The sequence below is a fragment of the Silurus meridionalis genome, chromosome 13 (genome assembly GCF_014805685.1).
Source record: "Silurus meridionalis isolate SWU-2019-XX chromosome 13, ASM1480568v1, whole genome shotgun sequence".
NCBI lineage: Eukaryota > Metazoa > Chordata > Actinopteri > Siluriformes > Siluridae > Silurus > Silurus meridionalis.
In genome coordinates, this window is record NC_060896.1 from 6288548 (window position 1) to 6304500 (window position 15953).

Below are 15953 nucleotides of genomic sequence, written 5' to 3' on the forward strand. Positions count from 1 at the left end.
AAAAACAATTCATACACTTATTAAAAGAAAACAATAGCTTTTTGACATTATTTCCATGTAACTAACCAACCAGGTGATCAAAGCAATGGACAACATAAGTTGACAAAAACAACCTATAGGAAATTAGTGTTGAGAAGAAACATGCAAGCACTCAACCAGTTAATTTACATATTATCTGTTTTGCAACAACTTGTACTACACTAGAGCAGACATTAAAATCTAGTTATTGACAAAATCTTTTCTAGATTTAAATAAATTTCCTGTGTATACACACTCATACTGGAGTAGGAAGAATAACAAACGCTCTTAGGAAGTCTAATTACCTTTAGAACCATATTTCTCTTTTTCTTTATTACTTATGTATGTCTTTATTAACATTATTTGTGTTAATATCTTTAATTACATTTGTATTTTTTTTTTTATATAAAATTTGACAGAGATTTGGCAAAATTTGGCAATCTGAGAGTAGATTTTTTCATCATTTGGGAATACATGTGAACATTGTAATTATTAGCATTTTATTGATAATATTCTTTCCCCCTATTACCAAATACGTGCAATTTTTTATTAATTAAATACAATTTTATTAATTGACATTGACATTGAAAAATAATAAAAATAGGTACTCTTCAGATCTTTCAAAATATATGGCACTGTTTATATATCCGTTTATAACATAAACCCAATTTCACATTTATTAATGCTTCTCAGAATCAAAGAGGGCCAGAGCTTCACCATTCTATGAAAGACTGTGTCTACAAATTGTGGAACATTGTTATCAGAATAATGTTCCTCAACATAAAATTGCAAAACAATTAAATATCTCATCATTAACAGCAGTTAATATCATCTAAAGTTTTGAAGAATCTGGTGAAATCTTTTTGCACGAGTGAAAATCAATACTGGACGCCTATGATCTTCAGGCCCTCAGGTGGCACTGCATTTAAAACAGCCATGATACTCTAATGGAAACTGTTGTTTGTCATGTCATCCACAAATGCAGTTTATCCACACTGGGTCAAAGCTAATTTAAAATGTACCAAGGCAAAATGGAAACCTGTTCTGTGGTCAGACGAATTGAAATTTTATAAAAATTTTTAGAAACCATGGGCACCACATCCTCTGGACTAAAGAGGATAAGGACCATCTGACTTGTTATCAGCGCTTATTTAAAAAAGCTGCATCTCTGATCTTATCTTGAAGCTCCAATAATGCTGAACTGTATATACAGGTTTTAGACCAACAAATGCTTTCATCCAGAAAACATATTTTTTGTCTTGCATATTTAAGCAAGATAATGCTAATTTCAGGCTGCCTCTAATACAATTAAAAAAAAAAAAACAGTTGAGCAGATAAATCCTGAATCAGACGCAAATTGGACAACATTCCTTTCCTAAAACTTCAGCAACTGGTCTCCTCAGTTGCCAGATGCATATGGTCATAAGATGTGATGCTACACATTGGTAAACATGGCTCTGTTCCACCTCCTTTTTTCTTAAAATTGTACATATATTCTCAGTTTAAACATTTGATATGTTTTTTTGTTTATTGTGAATTAAATATGGGTTTATGAGCAAATCATTGCATTCTGTTTTTATTTACATTTTGCACAGTGTCCCAACTTTTTTGGAATTTGGGTTGTATAACAAATAAGAAATGCTCAGACCACAGCTGTAAACATCATAAATCAAAATTTATTGTAAAGAACAACTAAAACATACAGTATTATAAGATGCTTTGAACACAATGCTCACAATGCACAATGCAGTGTTGAAAATATATTTCAGCATTTATATATTTTCAACACTGGATTATTAATTTTTGTAAAATAAAGCTGCCACATTATTTGGAGTAAACTGCTGTTTCATCCAGGATATATTCCATTACCACGATTTGGCAATTCTTGATGATTAATTACTTTTTCATATGAAGTTTTTGGTGAAGCAAGCAATTTATATCAGGAGAAATTAATCATCGTGTTAGTGGCTAACATGTGGAGTTATCAGCATGGCATTTACATTATCGTTATGTTTTTAACAAAAATTTCCCTTTAAGGCTATTACAAACTATTGACAGCAGTACCAGAAAGATTAGAAATGTTAGTCCTTCCAGTCAATGTAGCACCTAGCCATCACAATATCTAATATCTAACAAGGTGAAAGAATTTGAATTCTCCTCCATGCGGAAAATTTTACAATTTTTAAGACATTTTTCAAGAACTCAACAGCAGGGCATTTATATTTGGGTATATTTGTGGTCATTATGCTATAAGTTCTATATATCCAAGCTTTAACTTCCTGGCAGAGGCAACCATGTTTTGTGTTGAATTTTCTTTTCTTTTATTTTACATATAATAAAGCAACACAAAGAAACTTTATTCCAAGAAAATTGTTCAATGCATTATTTGTTTTGACATACTGATCGCAATATACAAATATCTGTGGAAATGGTTTATTCACTTTATATTTGTTTATAATGCAACAGGACGTGAAACATATCACACTGTAAACAGTGATCCTAGAAATATGCACTGTATACCTTTTTTAATAAGCACCAAACAAATTAAAGCTATTAATAGAAGCTATTGCTGATCTGTCTTTCATTATACTTATATGATATTTTATATATAATACATTATATGATACATATAATACATTATATTTCACTTTAAATTAAAGTGAAAATTTGCTCATATCACTTTAATAGCTAAAGTGTCTCCCATGTTAATGTCAAACATAAATTGGTCATTCATGTGTTTCTAGAACTTGATGGATTGACTTGACTGTCAATTTTAATCACTTCCAATCCAAGGTTGTCTACGCCATGGTCATGGTGGACGTTAAAATCTTGATGGCAGTATGCACAGTGAGCAGTTGGTACAGGTTCTACTTTGTCAAAGTTAGAAAAGTCTATGTGATATTTGCCCTCTTTACTGCGTGAGACAATAGGGAGGAACTTGTAGCCCCAAATGATCTCCTGAGGCAGGTATGAAGTCCTGACTTGGCAGGAAAAGCTGGTGGACTCAGCTGTGCCATCCAAGAACACCACCAACTCAAAGTCCTGCTGTTGCAGAGTGTCCACAGCCATTTGGAAGAACGGGCTTGTCTTGTCGATCACATGATATAAGGTTAAAGGACAGACAAAGAACAAATTGTCCTTTCCAGAATCCACCATGAAGTCAATATTGACCTGCTCCATAATGAAAGTCTTCCCTTCAGGTGTGACTCTGGTCCTAATCAGCTTGCCGTAGATTTGACTGCCAAGCAGGAGGCTTTTGCGAATGTTGGCCACACGTATCTGTAAACTGAGTGAGTCCTGTTTAAAGCAGATGACGGCCATCTCACTGAAAGTGACGGCTTTGGCTACTTTCTTGGGCAAGGAAATTTTGGCTATAAGCACACCACACCAAAAGCATCCAATGATGATACCAGCAAGAACTTGAGCCATGAAGACAGTAATAGCACTTGGGCAAAGTGGGGTAATCACTCTGTAGCCAAAGCCAATAGTCAGCTGTGTTTCCACTGAAAACAGGTATGCAGTGGTTAAGTCATAGACATTGACTACACATGCAGTGTGATTAACTGATGGGTATTGCCACCACAAGTCTCCGTTACTATAGCCAACCCAGTACCAGAAAAGTGTGAAGATAAACCAACTGAAAATAAACGAGGCCACGTAGAAGAATGTCAAGGAATACCAACGAATCTGCACACAGGTAGACCAGATGTCACGCATGTAGGGAAGCAGGTACTGTATTTCATATTGCCATATTCAATGTTACAGTGGCCTTCTTTGGTTATCAAACGGATTTTATTCTTTCGTCGTTGTGGAACGCAGCATCCTAACAACTGACTTAATGACCAGGGCATTTTTACGATATTTTATTTTTGTCCTGAATCTGCAAAGAGAATGCAAAAAAATGTTTTTTAAAGTGATTATAAGTGATTTCTTCAATACTACAGTATAAAAACAATTACAACAAGATTTTTGCCAGTATTACACTAAAGCTTTGACATTATTACAAAAGGAGACCATATTATCTGATATGTAATTAATGCTTTTATACTGCTTTTTTATTATTTTAGAAACAAATTATTGTAATATATACATAAATAAATAATTGGGTTTAGATGAATAGGCAATAATAATATTATATTTATGACTTGCAATGTCACATATAAATCACATATTCAAAATTATGATAAATTATACTTACTATAATAAAAAAATTTAAAAAATGGGGTATTGTTTTGAAAGATTGATCCATGCATAGAGTCAAGTCTGTGACAACTCTGAATTGCATGAAGGTCTTTTTACAAAATTTCTTTTAACTCAGGTGAAACATTTTACACTATGGATAAAATACCCCATGCTATTTTGATTTAGCTTAGAAACTGATTAAAAATCATAAACTCAGAGAGGAAATGTTTTCAATGGCTGTCATTCCTCATAATGTAATACTGCAAGAGGATATTAATGCACAGAATGCTTAATTATGAGTTGACCAAATGTTCATCCTTAACAATTCTCATTATCGGTGGCTTTTTTAAAATATAGCTCATTTGGCTGATATATACACCGACTGATGAGCTAAGGATTAAAGTGTTTAATAACTTTAAGAATGATCCATTGTGACACTATTGTGTTTTAGTATGTGTTTAAAAAGACTCCTATCTTTTAAACACTTGTATGAGCTAAATCTGAAAACTTATATTGTTCGTATTCCTCTAAAATTTCAGTCTTCACACATAATGTTCGATTTTTTTATTACTAAATTACAATATTATTGACAGCTTTTTAATATCATAAAAATATACATATTTATACTATAATATGATATAATATAATATAATATTTATAATGATAAAAATATATTATATAATATATAATATAAGTAATATCACTTGAATAAATTTAGTGATCAAATCTAAAAAAAAAAAAAAAAAAAAGAAAAAAGAATAGAACAGAAATGTCACTTCTTCAGAAAAATCTTTACAATTAGGTCATTGTTCTGTATAGACCTACCTGCTGCAGAGCTTTGCAGATATTCTGTATTTTGGCAGAAGTAGGTAGAAGTGTTCGTCAGTGCGATCTCACTCTTCAAGACTGGCCCACTTTCTTACACTTTTTCTATTCGATAAAACGTATCCCTGAATCCTTTACCAAGCTTTTGAATGGCCTCTTTATAATAGCAAGGCCTGATGTTTACCTCTAAACAGTGATGAAGAGTTCAGGTTACTTGTGCTAGGACAGTTTGGGGCTGGGCAGACAACACACAAACATGACGCATGTTGTACTGAGCAGAAATATTTTCTCAGAATGTTTTGATTTTGGAAAGCACATTTCTACACTACCGGTTGCATGGCCTAAACAACAGGAAGTAGAAAACATAGGGCATAGGGTGATAGGGCAATTTGCTATATCACATAATGCCTAGAAATAAATACATTATAAGGACAAAGGTTTATGGACACCTGACAAACCTGCATGTGCTTGTTGATTTATTCTCTATTTGCTGTTTTAATAGCCACCATTCTCTTGTTAAATCTTACCGATTTTGGTGAGTGGATGTGTGGATTTGTGAACATTCAGCCACAATCGCATTAGTGAAATCAGATTCTGATGTTGGTGAGGAAATCTGGGGTTTAGTCGATGTTTAAAGTCAGCGAGGCTGATTATTTGTGCTGATTTGGGATATTATCATGAGAAAGCATGCCTTGTGTACAACCTATTTTTTTAACAAAGTTTAAAAAAACATCTTTTTTTAACAAAGTTTTCTTAGACTTTCGGTTATTTGATTCTATTGAAAGTTCACCTTTTTGTATCACGGGCAATAAAAGGTGAAAGAAAAACCGGACTCAACAGCCCATTGTGTGAATGGCAACTGGATACCTTTTTCTTTTATCCTTTAAAATATATTTTTTTATTTTTTTCCATAAAAATTTAGACAAATAAAAGTGCTGAGTGGGCTAGAAGTGACCTGGAACAAATTTGTTTTTTTAGAGTTTTTTTTTTAAAGGCTATAAAAGGTGTTTCTAAAAGCCTTAGACTTCCTTTCTTCTGAGTTGCCAAACACATTGTTTGTTGACATTGTTTAGATTCTATTGTTTCTGATTCCGGTTTCCAAGAAAAAAAGTCTTACTGTTTAGTTATTATAATAGATGCCCCTATGTTTTGTTGTCACCAAACAAGAAAGAACACATACATAAATACAGTATATCATAACCGAATCATAAAATGTAAAAAATTAAAATACATTTGTCTTTATTTCCATCATGTTCTGTGTTTTCAGAGAAAAAAATTATTAGTTTGCATACAAAGAAAGTGATTTACATGAGATGAGAGGATTTAAGGTGTGATGGAAGAGTACCATCCATTTTTAATCCATAAATTAGGAAATTTGCTGTAAGCATTTATCTTTCTTATTTAAATATAAAACACTTGTCTTTGTTTGTCATGTTTGTCAATTCATTTTTCTAATACGTTTGCTACATTTATCAGTAATACATTTAAATAAATAATTAGTTAAATAAATAAACAGTTATTAGTTAGTTATTATAATAATAAGTTATTAGTAATTACTTTCATCATATAGTCTTGATTTGCAATAAATATGTCCCATGATGAATGAAATAAATAAAAAATATTTAAATCAAAAATAAGAATAAAATTAGTTTTAAACATTTATTTTAAATAGTGAAATAGAATTAGGAACACTGAAACAAGACAACAGCTTTCAAATACATTAAGGTCATATATACTATATATATATATATATATATATATATATATATATATATATATATATATATATATATATATATATATATATAAATTTTTTTATCAGGTCCTTTTCATATAATGTTGATATCAATATTGATACGGATAATTATAAGCAATGTTTTTCTGTGTGTGTGTGTGTGTGTGTGTGTGTGTGTGTGTGTGTGTGTGTGTGTGTCACATAAAGCACTTCACAAAAATCTTATTTCAGAAAGTACAGATGATCCAATGATACATTAGTTCTATTCCTGGTACATTAATACATATTAAACTCCATTATTTAAAAAATTAAAGGTAGTACTGACATTTTATTATGAGAATCGATTCTCTCAGTACATTCAGTATCAAAACTATTTTATACTTTAAGACATCTCTACCTAATACTTCATACTGTACTTGATGTAGTTGAAACATTAGCTAAAACAAAATATTTGAGCTCAAAAATAATCTCTTAAATTAAATTAATTTAGTAAGAGCAGCAGTGGCTCAGTGACTGTTCCCATGACCTCAACTTCTCAATAAACACGTTTATACAAAGAAATAAATTTCACTTTACTCTAAAGTATAGTGACAAATGAAAGCTTTCTAAATAAAGACTTTCTTCTTTATTGTTCTATTTGGCCCACTAGTGTATGGGTAATTTAAAGCATGGTACAACTAACATGCAGGAACCAGCATCTGAATCCACTGTTTATATGAAACGTTATGGTGGTTTAGGTTAGAGTTAAGGAACGGGGGGTTTGTACCCGTTCTGACAATTTCATTAATGTAAAATTGAGTGAAATAATAACATTGCACTGCCTGCACTAATTTGAAAACATGTTCACCTGGAAGCACTTGAATGCCTTAATGCTCATGTGCAACAAGAAAGATATTCTTATGACCTTGGATAATGATATTGATACTGATACTGCTAATACAGTGATCATCATCATCATCATTCAAGTTGCTAAGCTGAGTTCATTGCTACAAAAAGACATGCTGACATTTAAAAAGATATTTATTACATCTACACATTTTTATTCAGCAGATAGTTTCATACAGTAGAAACCTATTGATCACCCGTAACATTAAAACCACCTGCCTTATGTTGTGTAGGTCTCAATTGTGCCACAAAAACAGCTCTGACCTATCAAGGCATCGACATTACAAAACCAAAAAAAGGGTTCTATGCTGTGGGATCTGACACCATTGCATTATCAGCAGACCTTTTTGTGAGGTGGAAGAATCCGATCTATGAAACAGACTTAATATATAGTAAATTTTAATAGAAGGCTTTAAATGGTCGACTTTGCGGCAATGTAAACAGGCTGTCATAAATGATGTAAATAATTGTGTATATTGTAGAAAAGCTCAAATGTGCATGCTAGACCAAATATTATTACTGTAAATTATCATTGCAAATAAATTGTACAATTTCTAACCCATAAGACATAACGAACTAACCAGATTAAGCAGGTTGAGCTATTGAGTCTTTCAATCCATAGGAGATGGATTCACAGTACCAAAAATGACATATTATAGTATACCATAAAGAACAGCATCAATAGGCACAATACTGGTCTCACATCATTACGGGCTGACTAAAAGCGTTCTGGGACGAAGGATGACTGTTGTTTGTGTAAATTGTTCTCAAGTTTTTAGATAGGGTTTCCTGGTGGTCTAGTGGTTAGGATTTGGCCGTCGCGGCCCGGGTTAGAAGAAATCATTCGTTCTCATGTTTTTAGTTACCAGGAGCCCTCTATGGGTCATTCAAGGTATGACATAAAATGTAAGATGTGAATGCACATACAAGTATGTACAGTATATCGAAATAAAATACACTAATTTACCCAAAGTGTATAGACCCCTGACTATCACACCCATATATAAACCATGCCCAAACTATTGCCATAAATTTTGGAAGCACACAATATTAGTGAATGTCTTTTAATGTTTTAGCTTTACAATTTCCCTTCAAAGAAACCAAGAAACCCAAATCTGTTCCAGCATTAGGATACCAATATGACCAAAATTAGGTCCATGAAAACATGGTACTGCCAAGATTGGAATAGAAGAACTTGAGAATCCAGACCGCCACAGTCACCTCGCTAATTCTCTTTTGGCTAAGTGATCAAATTCCCACAGTCATGTTCGAAAAACTAATGGAAAACCTTTCTGGAATCGTGGAGGTTATTATTACAGCAAATTTAGAAATGGTTGGTCTCCAAACATATTTGAATGTAATGGTCAGGTGTCTACAAAGATTTTTTAGGTAATGCAGACATGAACCTGGGCATCTAATTATTATGTGCAATGCCTGAGATTTACGACAATATGAATAGAGCTTAGTAAAAATTGTTACTTGAGATTCAACATCAAATGTAATAAGACAGTGGGTATGAAAAGTGTATTGCAAAGTTAGAGCTGTGTCATTGTTCAAAGCTCAAGAAGAGTGAAATCTTACTAGAAATAATCTTGGCTAATGAAGTGTTACCTAAAACAAGTTCCTTTTATTTAGCGCATTTCTCACACCAAGGGGTCACTCAGTTGCAAACTTTTGGGATGTGTTTGTTCTGGCTCAGATGTTTATTATGCTGCAATCCAGTGATAAAGTAAAAAAAAGACAAGTGAAAAAAAACAACACCAGCTTGTATTGCAAAGTTCACATTTCTAAGTACTGTTGGCTTTATCAAACCGCTGATGTCAATGAATGCGTTTCAACTTTTTGCTCCTGAGGTATTGGTAAGGTGCTCTCAGGGCTACACAGATGAATCCAGCGCTGTGAAGAGATTCAACTTATTATTCCAATGATAAAATGGGTTATAACTGAATACAATTAACCAGAAAAAAAAAACTTTTTTACTGTTATATAATGAGGTATTTCTATTTTAAAAAGCATTTATGAAACTAAAATCAAGGATGCAAACTTGTGCACAGCTATTCAACTGTAATACACATTATCACATCGACTCATCTATTTATAGCAATTATAGCAATGTTATATCAGAACAAATTCAATTTTATCTGTAAATAAATGTAGTTACTTATAAATGTACATAGTTTGTATTTAAGTAAGCATATTGCTTTTCCCCTGCCTTCAATATTAGAGAGTATTTTGTGAGTATGCATGACATATAATTCAAATATGCATTGTGTAACTCTACAATGCGGCTTGAAGATTAAGTTCTTCCAATCATGAAAAACCTTTGTGTCTATCCTCACCTCTCTGAGAGTCCCTTTCAATGTGCAAAGGCGGACCAATGCCCATCCAGGAACCAGCAGCATGGAAGAGAGAGCCATCAACCAGCCCAGAGTGTACGCCCAGTCTGGGTACACATACCCGCGGTTGTATTTCAAAGGCTGATAATCAACAAGGGAATATATAAAACATACCTTGGGACAGAGAGAAAAAAATTATGGTTACTTTAAAATAATTATGAATATGTATTGGATATGACAGTAGGCATATTTTCTTGCACAGTTCCCACTATCTTAACACCTCTCTCATAAGCACCACTATTTAATTATTTTTGTGGTATAAATGTGTTCGCTCAAATACACACAGTAAAATGGTACATGCAAGTGTAGCAAGTGTAAGTTAGTTTTGTCTGACTGGTAAGACGGTCGAATTTTCTGAACTAACATGACATAAATGTGTAAAGATGTTATACACTTTTCCAAATCTACAGCTTTCCATTACTATAGAACTTAATATATTCTTTAGCCAAGATTCAAGCAAACAAAGCTTACCAGTAAGAGTAAAGGGGTGACATATTTCCAGCACATCTTAAAGATGATGTTGGGGTATGACCCTGTCATATCTTCAATGATCTCAGACATTCGGTCAGCACCTTGCAGAATTGAGGTCATAAAATAGAGTGGATATGAAGAAGTATTTATTCATTTTTTGTTAATATATATAATAATAAAGGCATACATCTGTCTCGCCATGTGTGAATAGAATAAATGATCAGTTTTTGTTTGTTACTGTTCTACAGGACAGTTTTCATGAAATACTTTTTTTACTATGCACATAAGGACATGACAATTATGGGAAATTGCTCCTGCATTTATTGAAATGTAGAGAATCTGGAAAAAAAATCATTGAAATTACTGTAATTCCTTAATTTTCCTTATGAGTAACATAACAAATGGACAAACGGACATCCATTCAAGCGATTACATTGATAATACTGGATATTTGGCCAGGCCTCTCTTGAAAAAAGAGATTCTATATCTTAATGAGACTAACCTGGTTAAATAAAGGTTAAATAAAAATAAAAAATATTATTTTATGCCACTCAGTCTAAAATTCAGGCATGGGTTTGAAACTTTTTTGGTCTAAGCTTTCCTTTACTTAAAGACACCCTATTGCCTTTATCTTTTGCCCTAAAGGCTTTTCACATTATTACCTTGGGAAGACTCATCCAAATTAGAAGCAACTGAAATTTTTTTTTTTTTTTAATATTTAAGGAAATCTTTGTCTATGATTCAAATATTTTAGGAAAATTATCTTATGCAAAATCTATTAAAGAGCTATGATCACAAAATTTACATGTTGTAAATTATTATACAAATGATTAAAGGTTCTTTTTCTTTTTGCACTGAACTATGAAATTATTATGAAATTACTTCAATTTTATGAAGTAAAATTGAAAAATTAATAGTCACTTTTCTAATTGTTTAACTGAGGTGTTGTTTTAACCCACCAAAAACCCAGCCCACTGCCAAGCACTGAAACACACAGATGAAGACAATGCATGCTCCATTACAGGCATAGTAGTCAAGCAGCTGAAACACATACATCCCCCCCTGCAGGAGACAAGGACATGGCATTAGAAAAGAAAATGCAAATGCTAGTAGTAATAACACATGGACTGAATTTTATATTCTACTGCTATAATGACTTCCTTTGACTATTGGTACCTGTAAATGTACCACATTCAAAAACACATTCACCAACTTCTATAAACAGATGAATGACCTCAAGGTGATTAACTTATTTAAAACATAATGCATAAGTATGCTTCTTCATTTACTTTGTGCCTTTTTATAATTTTTCCTCACCTCTGTGACCATTATGAATTGGCTGAAAAAACAGAAAACACAAAAGAGTAGTAGGAAAATCTCTCTGCGTCCGGTTCTTCGCAGAATTGTGGGAAACATGTCTGTCACTGATGTAATGATCACCTCCATTGTAAGAAACTGGATCACAGGACAAATACAGCAGTATGATGAAACAATAGCAGGTGTTCATGTGTGTGTATGTGTGTGTGTATGTGTATGTGTATGTGTATGTGTATTTGCACCTGTGTATCCAGACCCAGAAGAATAATCATAAAGAAGAAGCACACAGCCCACAGCTGAGGAAGAGGCATCATAGCAATTGCCTGGGGATATGCTACGAAAGCCAGGCCAGGACCTGAAGAAGAGACTTGATCATTTCTTAGGGTAAAATGTATTTTAATATAATTAAAAACACTTCAACATATCATAAACCTGTATATATAACAGGTAATACCTGACTCTGCCACATCCTCTATAGGAACACCTTGTACATGAGCCATGAATCCTAGAACCGAGAACACTGCAAAGCCTGCAACAAAACTGGTACCACTGTTCAGCAGACACAGCCAAAAGCAGTCTCTATAACATAAACATAAGTCTATGAATTGCAAGAATTGCGAGTTGAACTTCAAGTATACTTTTAAGTATACATTTGTATAAATACAATAATTTTAACCCAAACTTGGATGCCTCAGACAGAAGCGTTCAGGTATATTTGACAGGTTACCTGTAGCAGTTGTTGTTGTATTGGTTGTAGCTTCCTAGCACAGTCATAACACCAACACCAATACTGTATGAGTAGATAATTTGACTGGCTGCCTCCATCCATACCTGCATACCCACACAGACAAGACAAAGAAATTAACAACATCAGTAAGTACCAAGCTTCTGTTTCATTTGGCAAGAGTTCTTAAAGATTTCTTTGCTTCAAAATATAACATTCAAAATGGGGTGGGTTATAAGGCCATTTCCAAAAAAATAATAAATTTAAGCTTTTTACATTGAGAAACGAATGCACAAATAGAGTCTTCAAGACAGTTTTTTTTTTTTTTGGTGTACATACCTTCAAATTTAAAGATCAGATTGTTTAATATTACATGTGACCTAAACACCTCTGTTAGCACATTAATGCTTATGTTTATGTTTGCGGTGTTGGAGGACAATCTTTTTGACTTGTTTTGCAGCCACGAGACTGAGAAAACTTGCCTTAATTGAGATAATAATAAACTCCAAAATTATATCACAAGGTTCTGGAGAAAAAAATGTGATGCCATCTGATTAATAGAGGCAAAATTGAAGGAGGGTAAGTTTTATGATTCGCATGACTTTTTCTATTTGCATGTAGTGCAGTTGCAGCACCTGAGGCCCCAAGAGTCGTTGGAAGTCTGGATAGAGGTAGAATTTAACACCCTCCATTGCTCCAGGCAAAGTCAGTCCACGAATTAGCAACACCAGCAGCATCACATAGGGAAATGTAGCTGTAAAATACACAACCTGAGCACAAAGTATATAGAATTATATGATTTAATTTTTATGCTATACCGCTTTATAACTATACATATAAATATGTTATAATAAAGTAATTTACAGCTAAATATGTAGCAAAAATATATAAACACACTTTCCCTGTAGACTTGACTCCTTTCCAGATACAGAAATAGCAGATGATCCACATTGCAATTAGACACAAAAGAATTTCCCAGTTAACTTTTCCCACATCTTCAATGCCTTTAGAGATTGATAGCACTCTTCTCCTGTGGGGTATATGTGATAAAATTTGTATTTAATTACTGGCTAATTTAGAAATATTGAATTTATTTCATAGTATTATTGATTTATAAGCCAAAGCATGATGCATCTGCTACCATTTTTAATGTAAAGACCTTTCCTTTATTTTCCCCTTTCATGTGATGGCATTTAGGATTAATTTCCATTTGCATTCATTAACACAATAAAATTAACTTAATTTGTTTTTCCCAATTGACAATATCACTTCATAAAGCATATTTGAATGATCCTGCTGCTCCTGTTTCCATAAAGCATGGTTTATGATCTGACCAGGACTGCTTTAATAATTACAGGCCAATCACCAAACTAAATATGTAGGTATTCTGTCAGATCTGTATTGACTTAGATTTGTCTCTTCAATTTGAAATTGGACTTGTATGAGGATTTGAGCTATCTTAAACATTGGCTAAATATGGATTTGGTGTCAAACAAGATTCAAAATGTTTTTTTTTTTTTATTTTATTAAATTTAACAAGGAAACATTTCCTTTTCTAGAAAATTTTCACAGGAGTTAAAAGCAAAGCTTAACCTTAAAAAGGATTTGATGGTTTTCTGTTTCTATCTTTCTTGTCTTGCTTTTATTTGAAGTTGGCCTCAACTCTCCTTAAGACGTGGTCTTGACCTGATCTCTGATTAAGATTTGGATTTTTCTTGGACTTGATAAAAGCAGTGTTAATAAATGACAGCCCTTCTCCAAGCACACTTTTCTTGCCACTGTGGCAATGACAAATTTTATTTCAGATACATGTGTATGCCACTTACTCCCAAAATTCAGTAGCTGATGTCGTTGAGTTCATTTGCCTTGTCCAGTTAAGATTATCTCCAATAGCTATACAGTTATCTAAAAAAAGAGTCAATGCGATTTGCACAAGTGGGTTTACACACACTTACAGATTTTATATTTAACAGCTTAGGGCACTATTGATTCCACTTTATACCTGTGTTCCAGATATTGTCACAGCTGGCCCAGGGAAGCTGAAACTTGAAGGATAAGACCAAATAAAGCAGTGCCCAGGCGAGTATTATGATGTAGCACATGCAGCTATAGAGTTCAATCAACTGACAGGCATATCCAACACCTGACACAGTACAAAAAGTCAATCATTTAAGACATTCTTAATATCACAAGAGGTAAAACATTATCTCATATTGAAATATTTCCAGTTTAGTCAGTCTAATATAATGCTTTTATACATACTATTTTGAACTGAAATATGTCTGTGATTTCTTGGTTACACTATTGACAAATGTATGAATGTGTGTGTGTTTTAATCACTTTGTGATCTCAAAAGTGTCAATAAAATTCAGAAACTTGTGTTGTTCCTGCAATGTTATTTATATATATTTTTTATGTAAAATTACATAACCAGTGATTTACATATATACATATAAAAGAATAGTGTCACCCTTAGCCAGTGGACAAATACGCTGCCAACACGTGATCCCCCCTTCTTGTGTGTACTGTCCCATAGCTGTCTCCAGAAGGAATAGGGGTAAACCACAGGTCACAGCAAGCACCAGGTAGGGCAACAAGAACGCCCCTGAAAACACAATATATCAAACTCATACTAAATTTTCATGAATAGTCAGTAATTAGAAAGATTCCAGCAACACTGGGTGCAATACTGGCAGATTAAAGCAAGAAATACATCCATTAAAATGACATTTTTCTTTGACTTTACTAGAATCATATTTCCTTCATTTGTAACATTTAAACAATATGGTTTATCTGTTTCAGGTTTCTTACCCCCTCCGTTCCTGTAGCAAAGATAAGGGAATCTCCAAACATTGCCCAGGCCCACTATATCTCCTGCTACAGCCAGAAGAAATTCACTTTTTTTAGCCCAATGGCCTCTTTCTTTTAGTTTTCTTTTTTCCACCATCTCTTCGTGCATTTGTATTTCCTGTAACTATTCAGCTTTTTCTATTATTGGATGTACTCCGCTGTATCTTCTTCTACTTTCTTCTTCTTATCGCTGGGTTCCTGATATCTGAACCAATCATTTAAAAGAAACCTCTCTCTCTCTCTCTCTCTCTCTCTCTCTCTCTCTCTCTCTCTCTCTCTCTCTCTTTCTGTATGTTACATATCCTGCTTCTAATTCTCACATATGTAGTATATTTCATGTTTGCATATTACAGTCATTTACATTCAAAACCTTTTGGCAAAACAGTGTGTTTCCATCCAGTATATTTTTAAAGATCTATGCTCAATGAAGCCGTTCTGATGGCTCTTAACCAAAACATGAATACAGTTATTTCTCCTGTATTCAGAATAAGGTTTTATACATGCAGTGAGAATTTGATATTAATATTCAGACCTTCAGTGTTCAGACCAC

At 33.2% G+C, this 15953-nt stretch overlaps 1 protein-coding gene and 1 pseudogene across 1 annotated transcript; both read right to left on the reverse strand.

Annotated features, from left to right (window-relative positions):
- Positions 1 to 1739: 1739 nt before the first annotated feature.
- LOC124395823 lies at positions 1740 to 5151 on the reverse strand (annotated as a pseudogene).
- Positions 5152 to 9451: 4300 nt separating this feature from the next.
- Positions 9452 to 15500, reverse strand: LOC124395962 (sodium- and chloride-dependent GABA transporter 2-like). The gene is made up of 14 exons (XM_046864858.1): positions 15365 to 15500; positions 15024 to 15158; positions 14556 to 14696; positions 14380 to 14458; positions 13451 to 13583; positions 13189 to 13323; positions 12557 to 12660; positions 12284 to 12408; positions 12072 to 12184; positions 11830 to 11967; positions 11472 to 11574; positions 10513 to 10613; positions 9985 to 10155; positions 9452 to 9541 (listed from the first exon to the last, which is right to left on the reverse strand). The coding sequence occupies exons 1-14, from the start codon at positions 15498 to 15500 to the stop codon at positions 9452 to 9454; spliced, it is 1704 nt and encodes a 567-aa protein (XP_046720814.1).
- Positions 15501 to 15953: the final 453 nt, after the last annotated feature.

Coding starts and splice junctions, on each gene's coding strand:
- LOC124395962 (XM_046864858.1), bottom strand. CDS start 15,500: ATGGTGGAAAAAAGAAAACTAAAAGAAAGAGGCCATTGGGCTAAAAAA. Junction 14,697..15,023: donor TATTTGTCCACTGGCTAAGG/GTGACACTATTC, acceptor GTACTGTGTCAG/GTGTTGGATATGCCTGTCAG. Junction 10,156..10,512: donor TCACCCCTTTACTCTTACTG/GTAAGCTTTGTT, acceptor CTCTGTCCCAAG/GTATGTTTTATATATTCCCT.